This window comes from Somniosus microcephalus, unplaced genomic scaffold (assembly GCF_052327205.1).
Source record: "Somniosus microcephalus isolate GS21.2 unplaced genomic scaffold, FLI_Smic_1.0 unresolved_chr3, whole genome shotgun sequence".
Taxonomy (NCBI): domain Eukaryota; kingdom Metazoa; phylum Chordata; class Chondrichthyes; order Squaliformes; family Somniosidae; genus Somniosus; species Somniosus microcephalus.
The window spans coordinates 72,425,796-72,438,281 of record NW_028225181.1 but is presented as its reverse complement, the minus strand read 5'-3'; the positions used below and the strand labels follow the sequence as shown (position 1 = coordinate 72,438,281).

Genomic DNA, 12,486 nt, shown 5'->3' with positions numbered 1-12,486 from the left:
AAACGCACTGGGGTACATTCCTAAAGGAGCCTTCTGTTCCGTGCCTAGGAGCTCTGAACCATGGCAGTGAGCGGCTGGGACATGTTTCTCACATGCCTCGAGATTAACCCTCATGGGGACTTTGCTGTCAGTGAAGAGAGAGAAGAAAGGCCAAAGTGCCGTTTGCCCCTCTCAGTGTGGCCCTGAAGGACTGTGTCCAGGCTGGAGTTCTGTTCCTGTCGTACGATCCTCCCCCAGATTGTCCTTTCTGAGCTCCAGCCAGGTGATGCTAAACACTCAGGTGGGAAAGACAAAAATCTACAACAATGTGTTTTTAAAAAAGTTGATTTATTTGACATATATCCAGAATATTAAACTCCAGCCAAGTTCCCGGAGTTATTAACATCAGCAGAAACAATCCCCACCTGTCAGAATGAACATGGTTCAGTCCTGGATGTGATTAACAGCAGCAACAACAGCAGCAGAATCCAACCCCTGCAGTCACTTGTGCACTCGCTGGTGTGTCAGGAGGTGGGATGACTGAGTGAATCCCTTCCCACACTCAGGGCAGGTGAACGGCCTCTCCCCAGTGTGAACTCGCTGGTGTGTCAGCAGGTGGGATGAGCAAGTGAATCCCTTCCCACACACGGAGCAGGTGAACGGCCTCTCCCCAGTGTGAACTCGCTGGTGATTCAGCAGGTTGGATGACTGAGTGAATCTCTTCCCACACTCAGAGCAGGTGAACGGCCTCTCCCCAGTGTGAACTCGCTGGTGATTCAGCAGGGTGGATGACTGAGTGAATCCCTTCCCACACACGGAGCAGGTGAACGGCCTCTCCCCAGTGTGAACTCGCTGGTGATTCAGCAGGTTGGATAACTCAGTGAATCCCTTCCCACACTCAGAGCAGGTGAACGGCCTCTCCCCAGTGTGAACTCGCTGGTGATTCATCAGGTTGGATGACTGAGTGAATCTCTTCCCACACTCAGGGCAGGTGAACGGCCTCTCCCCAGTGTGAGTGCGCTGGTGTACAGTGAGCCCAGATGATCGCCTGAACCCAGTCCCGCAGTGAGAGCACCTGAACGGTCTCTCGTCAGTGTGAACACGTTGATGGCACATCAGTTCCCCGGAACTTTTAAAGCACTTCCCACAGTCCGAGCAATTAAAAGGTCTCTCGTCAGTGTGAACTCGCCGGTGTGACAGCAGTTTGTATGAATTAGTGAATCCCTTCCCACAATCAGAGCAGGGGAATGGCCTCTCCCCGGTGTGAACGGTGCTTTTTGCTTCCATATTCAAAGGCCGATGATATTCAGTTCCTGATGAATCGAGTGACTGTCAGATCTTGACGTGATGTTTGGTTTGAGTTTCCCGTCTGCAAATCCTCCCCTTCCAATACCCTGTAAAATGAATTTAAAACAGGGAGCGTGAGAGAACCCACTAAAGAGGCAGGTTGTGAAATTGAGCTCAATGAATCTGGTCATTTGTGGGGCTGGCACTAGAAAAAAGTGACCATGAAAGCTGCTGGATTGTCATAAAATCCGACTGGTTCACTAATGTCCCTCAGCGAAGGGAATCTGTCACCTGGTCTGGGCCTCTGGCCTCTATGGGAGGAGAGAGAGAGAGAGAGAGAGGTGGGAGGGGGCAAAGGAGATGGACTTTATACATCTGCAACTCGACCAGAACTTTGACAGAACCTCCAAAACCCACAACCTCCAGCACCTAGAAGGACAAAGGCAGAAGGTGCATGGGAGCACCATCACCTCCAAGTTCTCCAAGTCACACACCATCCTGACTTGGACATATATCGCCGTTGCTACATCATCACTGGGTGAAAATCCTGGAACTCCTTACACAACAGCATTGTGGGAGTACCTTCACCACACGGACTGCAGCGGTTCAAGAAGGCGGCCCACCATCACCTTCTCAACGGGAAAATGGGGATTGGCAACATATTCTGGTCTTGCGAGCGACGCCCACATCCCAAGGATGAATTAAAACAAATCTGCAGATGTAAACTGGATTAAAAGCCTCTACAGAAATACTTATTCCTAAAACAATACTCTTTTACATTGTAGGGACAGTGTCTGTGTAACAACCTAATCTCCCCCAGAATCCACCTCCCTTGACAGTCTCACATTGGAAATTGTTGGGTCCTCCTGGGCTCAGAAGTACTGGGGGTTAAACCCAGCTGCTTCTGCTCCATCTCCACTCCAGCTCAAACAGAAGCAACAAAAAGACCTACACAGGCGGCCAGGTACCTACCTTCCGTCAGCCTGCAATAAAACTCTTCCCGACAGCTGCTGACTAATGGCGGCCGCAGCACCCACAATTCACCGCGCCCCAGAAACCACTCTATCCAACTCGCTGATTTACCCGCTGAGAGTGCGCATGCTCCCCGGGGCTGCGGGCCATTCTGGGAGCCTGGCTCCTGTCCTTTGGCCCGAGTCGGACTTGGTGGAACCGGCTGAAGAAACCGGAAAGCGGCGGCTCGGATGGGGTAGGCGCTGCACCCAGGGTTTCCTGGTGCCAGGGCCCTGGCTGCATGTCCGCCGGGCCCGGCCGCTCTGATTCTGATTGAGGTTCTTGATGAGGCAACAGAGAGGGTTAATGAGGGCAATGCGGTTAACATGTTGTACATGGATTTCCAAAAGGCGTTCGACAAGTGCCACATAATAGGCTTGCCAGCAAAGTTGAAGCCCATGGAATAAAAGCGACAGTGGCAACATGGATACGGAATTGGCAAAGTGACAGGAAATAGAGTAGTGGTGAACGGTTGTTTTTCAGACTGGAGGAAGGTATCCAGTGGTGTTCCCCAGGGGTCAGTACTAGGACCACTGCTTTTCTTGAGATATATATATATATATATATACATACATATATATATATATCTATATATATAAAGCGGCTCTTCTGTCTGTCCCGATGTCTGTCTGTCTGTCCGCCTGGTCTCTATACGTTTGGAAGTTACAGAGCGTACCGACGCGCGCGTCGCCTCAAAAGAAAGCTTGCGATTCCGGACCGGTCATAGGCGTATTTACGTTTCGGCCGGACAAAAATCCCGCCCGCGGTATCCCAAAAACGTTCAGCGTTCCGCTCATTAGCATCTCATTAGCGACCGTGTGACGTCGAGGTCTTCCTACAGTTGAGTGTCGAGTGACTCGACGATTGACCAATCCTACGCTTCGGTGACCTGACCGGTCGACCAATCGGTGCGTGTGTGGGCGGGCCTTATCCTTCTGAACCGAGGTGAGTGGCCGCCATCTTGATTTTCCACGATTTTTTCCCCCACACTTTCTGTGTGTTAGGGAACTAAGGTAAATATTTCAATTATGTGTTAGGCAATTAATTAACAATTTATTTGAGTTTTATATTGTGTTTAGCAACCCCCCCCCCCGCCTCCTCCTCACCCTCGCGCAGGGGGGACTCGGGGCCTGAAGCTGAAAAAATTTATCTCTCTCTCTCTCCCTCTCTGCCTTCTCTCCTTCTCCTCTTCCCTCTCTCTCCTTCTCCTCTTCCCTCTCTCCTCTTCCTGCTCTCTCCTTCTCCTCTTCCCTCTCTGTCTCTCTCTACTTCCCCCTCTCAGGTGTCGCGGACGGAGCGCGGGCGCGCCGCCCAAAGTTTCCCGCTCGCTAACGGCCTTGCCGGCTCCCGCGGGCCGCTCGCACTGACCGCTCATGCGCCGCCCGCACTCACCGCGCATGCGCCGCCCGCCTGCCCGCAGCGGCCGTCCATCAGCCGCGCGATACGCGGGGGACCTCAGCAACGGCACCGGACCTCAGGCGCTAGGCAGGGGGAGGGGCCGGAGAGAGGGACAGAGGGGAGTGGGGGAGCGGGGGAGTGAGAGGGAGACAGGGGAGGGGAGGGAGAGAGGGGAGAGGAGGGGAGGGAGAGAGGGGAGGGAGGGATAGGACAGGGAGAGGACATGACAGGGAGAGGGGGGACACACAGGGGCAGGGAGACCAAACGCCCCAAAATTGCCCTCGCGCCCCAAAATTGCCCTCGCAACGCAGGGCTCCCCAGCTAGTGCATGTATGTATGAGTCGATCTCTCTGTCTGTCCTTCTGTCCTCGGGTGTGCGTCTGTCCGGCTATGCGCTCGAAAGTTATAGAGCGTACCTACGCGCGCGTTACCTCCGAAGAAAGCTTACGCTTCCGGGACGGTCGTAAGCGTATTTACTTTTCGGTCGCACGAAAATTGTTCGCGCCTTATGCAAAAAACCTTCAAAATTAAACTCATTATCTGCTACTTAGCATTGATTGACTGACGTCAAGGTTCGACCAATCCTGTGCCGTCACGATTGACCAATCCGACAGTATGGTCCCCTGATGGTTGGCCAATCGGTGTGTGTGTGTGTGGGCGGGACTAATCGTTTTCATCTCAGGGATCTGGCAGCCATTGTTTCACTAACATTACTTCAGCTTCCAGCTCAAACTACTTTGATCATCCAGCTTTGAAAAAGTTAGTATCTCTTTTAAAAATAACATAAGATTTACCAAAAACGTTTTATAAGTACTTTCACTTTCATCTTTCAAGGTATTAAAAGGTAGAAATGTTGCCCGGCAGCAGATTCACAAAGGGACAGAGTCAGGGCCCAAAAGCCTGGGACTCGATTTAAAATGTTGCTCGGCAGCAGATTCACAGAGGGACAGACAGGCCCCAAAGCCTCGCACTCGATTTAAACCGCCCGGCCCAAAACAGCCCTGGCAAAGCCGGGCTCCCCCAGCTAGTATATAGTATATCTATCTATCTAGGATACATCTGTCTGTCTATCTGTCTGTCTGTCGAGCTATACACTCTAAAGTTATAGAGCGTACCTACACGTGCGTTACATCAAAAGAAAGCTTGCGATTCCGGAACGGTCGTAAGCATATTTACGTTTCGGCCGGACAAAAATTGCGCCCGCAGTATCCAAAAAACGTTCAAAATTCCGCTCATTATCTGCTCATTAGCATTGAGTTACATCGAGGTCGACCAATCGTATGGTCCAGCGACCCGACGGTCGACTAATCGTGGCGTGGCGGGGGCGGGTTCCTGGCGTGTGTGGGCGGGCCCCCCTAGAGTCGAGTGACAGGACGATTGACCAATCCTACGCTTCAGTGACCTAACGGTCGACCAATCGGTGCGTGTGTGGGCGGGCCTTATCGTTCTGAACCGAGCTGAGTCGACGCTATCGTGATTCCAAACTTTTCATTTCTTTTTCCCGCTTTCTGCGTGTTTCTTTTCAAATCTACATTTCCACCAAAAAAAGTCGCTTTTAAAACACAAAATGTTTAAAAAAGTTAATTCATTTGTAAATCTTTTTTCTAACCTCTATAATTTTCCTACCTTTCACCGTTTTTCCAGGCAGGCCTCGAAGCCTGGGCGTCTGTTGCCCAGCCACGCCCGAGCTACGCACCGGCCATCCCGCTGGGCCCGATTCCGAACCAGCGGCCAGCCATCTTGGTAAAGGCTGGCTGGGCTCACTGCAAGCTCCTCGCGCTGCACGGCGCACCTCCACACAGAGCGCGGCCAGAGGGAAGCGAGCAGGCTCGGGGGGGGGCGGGGCTCGGGAGGGGGAGCGGAGAGGGTTACTCCGGCAACCGGGCTCGCCAGCCGCAATCGGCCGTCTCAAGCCGCTCAGGCCCGGAGATCGGGAGGCGGAGAGTTACCAAGGCAACCAGGCCCGGCCAGCCGCAATCGGCCGTCTCAGGCCCGGCCTCAGAAGGGCGGGGCTCGGGCTCACCGGGGCGCTGCGCTCGGCATGTCAGTGCGTGGGGCGGCACGGAGCTCAGCGGAGCCATCGCCGGCAGAGGGGAGAGGGTCTGCTGGCTCCCCCCTCCCTTTCTCCCCCCCCTCCCTTCCTCCCCCCCTTGGTGACCGGGAGGGGTCGCTGTGCCGGACTCAGTCCAAACCGTCGCTCCCTGTGCGCATGCGCGGACTATCGTCTGTCAATCAACCATCAGCCAGAAGAGGTCGCTGGTGAGACCAGTGAAGAAAGAAACACTTGCATTTCTATAGCGCCTTTCACCATCACCGGATGCCCCAAAGTGCTTTACAGCCAATCAAGTACTTTTGAAGTGTAGTCACTGCTGTAATGTAGGAAATGCGGCAGTCAAATAGCGCACAGCAAGCTCCCACAAACAGCAATGTGATAATGACCAGATAATCTATCTTTTTGTTAAATCTGTTTCTCTCTCTACGGATGTTGCCTGGCCTGCTGAGTGTTTCCAGCATTTCCTGTTGTTATTTCAGATTTCCAGCATCCGCAGTATTTTGCTATTATCCTTTTGTTACATTGATTGAGGGATAAACATTGGCTCGGACACCGGGGATATTTCCCCTGCTCTTTCCCAACAAACCGTCTATATTCTCCTGTAGCCTGAGGCTTCCCTCCTCGCTATTTACCACTCCACCAATTTTCGTGTCATCTGCGAACTTACTGATCATACCTCCTACATTCATATCTAAATCATTAATGTACACTACAAACAACAAAGGACCCAGACCCTGTGGTACACCACTGGACACAGGCTTCCAGTCACAAAAACAACCTTCGACCATCACCCTCTGCCTCCTGCCACTAAGCCAATTTTGGATCCAATGTGCCAAATTGCCCTGGATCCCATGGGGTCTTACCTTCTTGACCAGTCTCCCATGTGGGACTTTGTCAAAAGCCTTACTGAAGTCCATGTAGACTACATCAACTGGACTGCCCTCATCCACACACCTAGTCACCCACATCAAAAAATTTAATCAAATTGGTTAGACATGATCTCCCCCTGACAAAGCTATGCTGACTATCCTTGGTTAATCCTTGCCTCTCCAAGTGGAGACTAATTCTGCCCCTCAGAATTTTATCCAATAATTTCCCTACCATTGATGTTCGGCTCACTGGCCTGTAATTCCCTGATATATCCCTACTACTACCCTTCTTGAATAATGGTACTACGTTAGCTGTTCTCCAGTCCTCTGGCACCTCCCCTGTGGCTAGAGAGGTTCTGAAAATTTGTGTCAGAGCCGCTGCAATCTCCTCCCTTGCCTCACACAGCAGGCTGGGATACATCTCGTCTGGGCCTGGGGGTTTATCCACTTTTAAGCCCGCTAAAACCACTAATACCTCCTCCCTCTCAATACTAATTTGTTCAAGTATATCACAATCCCCCTGCCTGATTTCTATGCCTGCATTGTCCTTATCCATAGTGAACACAGATGCAAAATATTTATTTAAAACCTCACCTACATCTTCTGGCTCTGCACACAGATTGCCACTTTGGTCCCAAATGGGCTCTACTCTTTCCCTGGTTATCCTCTTGCCCTTAATATACCAACAAAACACCTTGGGATTTTCCTTTATTTTGCCCGCCAGTGTTTTTTCATGACCCCTCTTCGCTCTCCTAATTTCTTTTTTTAAGTACCCCCCTGCACTATCTGTACTCCTCTCGGGCTTCCACTGCTTTTAGTCCTTTGTATCTGCCAAAAGCCACCCTTTTTTTCCTAATCCATTCTTGTATGTCCATCTCCAGCACCGGTGTGTATCTGAGTCAATGGGCCTCTCTCTGACCATTCTCCCCAGTCCATCTCCAGGACCAGTGTGTATCTGAGTCAATGGAACTTTCTCCCCAGTCCAACTCCAGGACCAGTGTGTATGAGTCACAGGGACGCTCTCTGACCTTTCTCCCCAGTCCATCTCAAGGACCAGTGTGTATCTGAGTCAATGGGACTCTCTCTGAACTTTCTCCCCAGTCCATCTCCAGGACCAGTGTGTATCTGAGTCAATGGGACTCTGACCTCTCTCCCCAGTCCATGTCCAGGACTAGTGTGTATCTAAGTCAATGGGACACTCTCTGACCTTTCTCCCCAGTCCATCTCCAGGACCAATGTGTACCTGAGTCAATGGGGCTCTCTCTGACCTTTCTCCCCAGTCTATCTCCAGGACCAGCGTGTATCTGAGTCAATGGGACTCTCTCTGACCTTTCTCCCCAGTCCATCTCCAGGACCAGTGTGTATCTGAGTCAATGGGACTCTCTCTGACCTTTCTCCCCAGTCCATCTCCAGGACCAGTGTGTATCTGAGTCAATGGGACTCCCTCTGACCTTTCTCCCCAGTCCATCTCCAGGACCAGTGTGTATCTGAGTCAATGGGACTCTCTCTGTCCTTTCTCCCCAGTCCATCTCCAGGACCAGTGTGTATCTGAGTCAATGGGACTCTCTCTGACCTTTCTCCCCAGTCCATATCAGTCTTTACAGTAGAAGACACTAAAAATATCCCAACACTGGACAAACAGGGGGCTAAAGGGGGGGAGGAGCTAAACATGATCAAAATCACTAAGGAAGTGGTACTCGGTAAAATAATGGGACTCAAGGCAGATAAATCACCTGGACCTGATGGCTTACATCCTAGGGTCTTGAGGGAAGTGGCGGTAGGGATTGTGGATGCATTGGTAATAATTTTCCAAAACTCCCTGGACTCGGCAAAGGTCCCGGCAGACTGGAAAACTGCTAATGTAACACCCTTATTTAAAAAGGGCAGTAGACAGAAGGCTGGAAACTATAGACCGGTTAGCCTAACATCTGTGGTAGGTAAAATTTTGGAGTCCATTATTAAGGAGACAGTAACAGGACATTTGGATAATCATAATTTAATAGGACAAAGTCAGCATGGTTTTATGAAGGGGAAGTCATGTTTGACAAATTTGCTGGAGTTCTTTGAGGAAGTAACATATAGGGTGGATAAAGGGGAACCAGTGGACGTAGTGTATTTAGACTTCCAAAAGGCATTTGACAAGGTGCCATGCAAAAGATTATTGCTTAAGATAAAAAACCACGGGATTGGGGTAATATTCTGGCATGGATAGACGATTGGCTATCTAACAGAAGGCAGAGAGTTGGGATAAATGGTTCATTCTCAGACTGGCAATCAGTAACTAGTGGTGTTCCGCAGGGGTCAGTGCTGGGTCCCCAACTCTTTACAATCTATATTAACGATTTGGAGGAGGGGACCGAGTGTAACATATCAAAGTTTGCAGATGATACTAAGATGGGAGGGAAAGTAGTGAGTGAGGAGGACATAAAAAACCTGCAAGGGGACATAGACAGGCTAAGTAAGTGGGCAGAGATTTGGCAGATGGAATACAATACTGGAAAGTGTGAGGTTATGCACTTTGGCAGGAAAAATCGTAGAGCAAGTTATTATCTTAATGGCAAGAAACTGGAAAGTACTGAAGTACAAAGGGATCTGGGGGTCCTGGTGCACGAAACTCAAAAGGTTAGTATGCAGGTGCAGCAAGTGACTAAGAAGGCCAATGGAATGTTGGCTTTCATTGCTAGGGGGATAGAATATAAAAATAGGGAGGTATTGCTTCAGTTGTACAATGTATTGGTGAGACCGCACCTGGAACACTGCATACAGTTTTGGTGTCCATACTTAAGAAAGGACATACTTGCTCTCGAGTCAGTACAAAGAAGGTTCATTCGGTTAATCCCGGGGATGAGGGGATGGACATATGAGGAGAGGTTGAGTAGATTGGGACTCTACTCATTGGAGTTCAGAAGAATGAGAGGCGATCTTATTGAAACATATAAGATTGTGAAGGGGTTGGATCGGGTGGATGCAGGGAAGATGTTCCCGATGATGGGTGAAACTAGAACTAGGGGGCATAGTCTTAGAATAAGGGGCTGCTCTTTCAAAACTGAGATGAGGAGGAACTACTTCACTCAGAGGGTGGTAGGTCCATGGAATATGCTGCCCCAAAAAGCTGTAGAAGCTACATCATTACATAAATTTAAAAGAGAAATAGACAGTTTCCTAGAAGTAAAGGGAATTAAGGGTTACGGGGAGCGGGCAGGAATTTGGACATGAGTCTAGGTTCGGATCGGTCATGGCCCTGAGGGTAGCGGAGCGGGCCCAGGGGCTGTGTAGCCTGATCCTGCTCCTATTTCGTGTGTCTAATTCTGTTAGATTCAGGAGATGGTTCTGTGATAGTGGATTGGCGTTTAGGACCAGATCAGCCATGATCTTATTGAATGGCGGAGCAGGCTCGAGGGGCCGATTGGCCTACTCCTGCTCCTATTTCTTATGTTCTTATGATATGTCAGACAGGGTCAGGGGTCGTTCCTGCAGCCGCGGCGACACCACTTAAAGGACAGGTGTCGGGCGGCAAATTTTTATTTTGGCCGACTGCAAGCACCTGCCCCCTTCTCCTTTGGGGTGTCAGCCGTGATCGCTCAGCCCGGCGCTCCTCTTGATCCGACACCGCACTCCCCGGTGGTCCAGCAGGGCCCCGGTGTGCGCAGTGCTAGGCTCCTCCCCTTTAATCAGGGAGGGAGGTCTGCTATGACGCGGTGCTATGTGCCGACGGGCGTGGCGCTGTTACACGAAGCACCATGAAATTCACTGGTAGCGCCTCAAGAGGGAGGGGAGCACTTCCAGTAGCACCCTGCCTCCTGCTTGGGGCGCTACCACTGAATTTAATGAGCAGGGGCGCTAACTTTTTTAGGGGGCTAAAATTAGCCCCGGAAACGTTAGCAACCCAAAGGGGACGCCACCGAATTTCCCCCTAAGAGTCTAAATGGGCTGGAGGAGCAGAGGGATCCAGGGACACAGATAAACAAATCACTAAAAGTAGCAACACAGGTTAATAAGGCCATAAAAATAAAGCACTGGGGTACATTCCTAAAGGAGCCTTCTGTTCCGTGCCTAGGAGCTCTGAACCATGGCAGAGTGTGGCTGGGATACGTTTCTCACACGTCTCGAGATTAACCCGCACGGCAACTTTGCTGTCAGTGAAGAGAGACAAGAAAGACCAAGTGCCGTTTGCCACTCTCAGTGTGGCCCTGAAGGACTGTGTCCAGGCTGGAGTTCTGCTCCCGCCGTACGATCCTCCCCCAGATTGTCCTTTCTGAGCTCCAGCCAGGTGATGCTAAACACTCAGGTGGGAAAGACAAAGATCTACAACAATGTGTTTAAAACAAAGTTGATTTATTTGACATCTATCCAGAATATTAAGAACTCCGGGAAATGGGCTGGAATTTAACATCAGCAGAAACAATCCCCAACTGTCAGAATGAACATGGTTCAGTCCTGGATGTGATTAACAGCAGCAACAACAGAATCCAACCCCTGCAGTCACTTGTGAACTCGCTGGTGTCTCAGCAGGTTGGGTGACTGAGTGAATCCCTTCCCACACTCAGAGCAGGTGAACGGCCTCTCCCAAGTGTGAACTCGCTGGTGTCTCAGCAGGTTGGATGACTGAGTGAATCCCTTCCCACACATGGAGCAGGTGAACGGCCTCTCCCCAGTGTGAGTGCGCTGGTGGACAGTGAGCGCAGATGACTGCCTGAACCGAGTCCCGCAGTGATGGCACCTGAACGGCATCTCCCCAGTGTGAGTGCGCTGGTGTACAATGAGCTCAGATGACCACCTGAACCCAGTCCCGCAGTGAGAGCAGGTGAACGGTCTCTCCCCAGTGTGAACACGTTGATGGTGTATCAGTTCCCCGGAACCTTTATAGCACTTCCCACAGTCCGAGCAGTTAAAAGGTCTCTCCTCAGTGTGAACTCGCTGGTGATTCAGCAGGGTGGATGAATCAGTGAATCCCTTCCCACACTCGGAGCAGGTGAACGGCCTCTCCCCGGTGTGAACACGCTGGTGTGTCAGCATGTTGGATGAATTAGTGAATCCCTTCCCACACTCGGAGCAGGTGAACGGCCTCTCCCCGGTGTGAACACGCTGGTGTGTCAGCAAGTTGGATAAATTAGTGAATCCCTTCCCACACTCGGAGCAGGTGAACGGCCTCTCCCCGGTGTGAACACGCTGGTGTGTCAGCAGGTTGGATGAATTAGTGAATCCCTTCCCACACTCGGAGCAGGTGAACGGCCTCTCCCCGGTGTGAACACGCTGGTGTGTCAGCAAGTTGGATGAATTAGTGAATCCCTTCCCACACTCGTAGCAGGTGAACGGCCTCTCCCCAGTGTGAACTCGCTGGTGTATCAGCAGGTTGGATGAATTAGTGAATCCCTTCCCACACTCAGAGCAGGTGAACGGCCTCTCCCCGGTGTGAATGCGCTTGTGTCTCGATAGGCCAGAGGGTTGGCTGAAGCTTCGTCCACACACAGAACACGTGTACGGTTTCTCCCCACTGTGAACGGTGCTTTTTGCTTCCATGTTCAGAGGCCGGTGATATTCAGATCCGATGTGTCGACTGACTCTGTCAGATCTTGAAGTGATGTTTGGTTTGAGCTTACCATCTGTAAGTCCTCCCCTGCCAGTGCCCTGTAAAATTAATTTAAAACAGGGAGCGTGAGAGACAACCCACAAAGGCAGGTTGTGAAATTGAGCTCAGTGAATCTGGTCATTTGGTGGGCCGGCACTAGAAAAAAGTGACCATGAAAGCTGCCGGATTGTCATAAAAACCCAACTGATTCACTAATGTCCTTCAGGGAAGGGAATCCACCACCTGGTCTGGGCCTACACAAGACTCTGGCCTCTATGGGAAGAGAGAGAGAGAGAGAGAGGAGGGAGTGGGAGGGGGGC

General features: G+C 51.0%; 1 protein-coding gene across 1 annotated transcript; it reads right to left on the bottom strand.

Moving 5' to 3' along the window:
* Positions 1-314: 314 nt before the first annotated feature.
* On the bottom strand, positions 315-12,221 carry LOC147091981 (uncharacterized). The gene is made up of 2 exons (XM_085976980.1): positions 11,092-12,221; positions 315-999 (listed from the first exon to the last, which is right to left on the bottom strand). Exons 1-2 carry the CDS (start codon positions 12,115-12,117, stop codon positions 481-483), a joined length of 1,545 nt encoding a protein of 514 aa, XP_085833106.1. The 5' UTR covers positions 12,118-12,221; the 3' UTR covers positions 315-480.
* Positions 12,222-12,486: the final 265 nt, after the last annotated feature.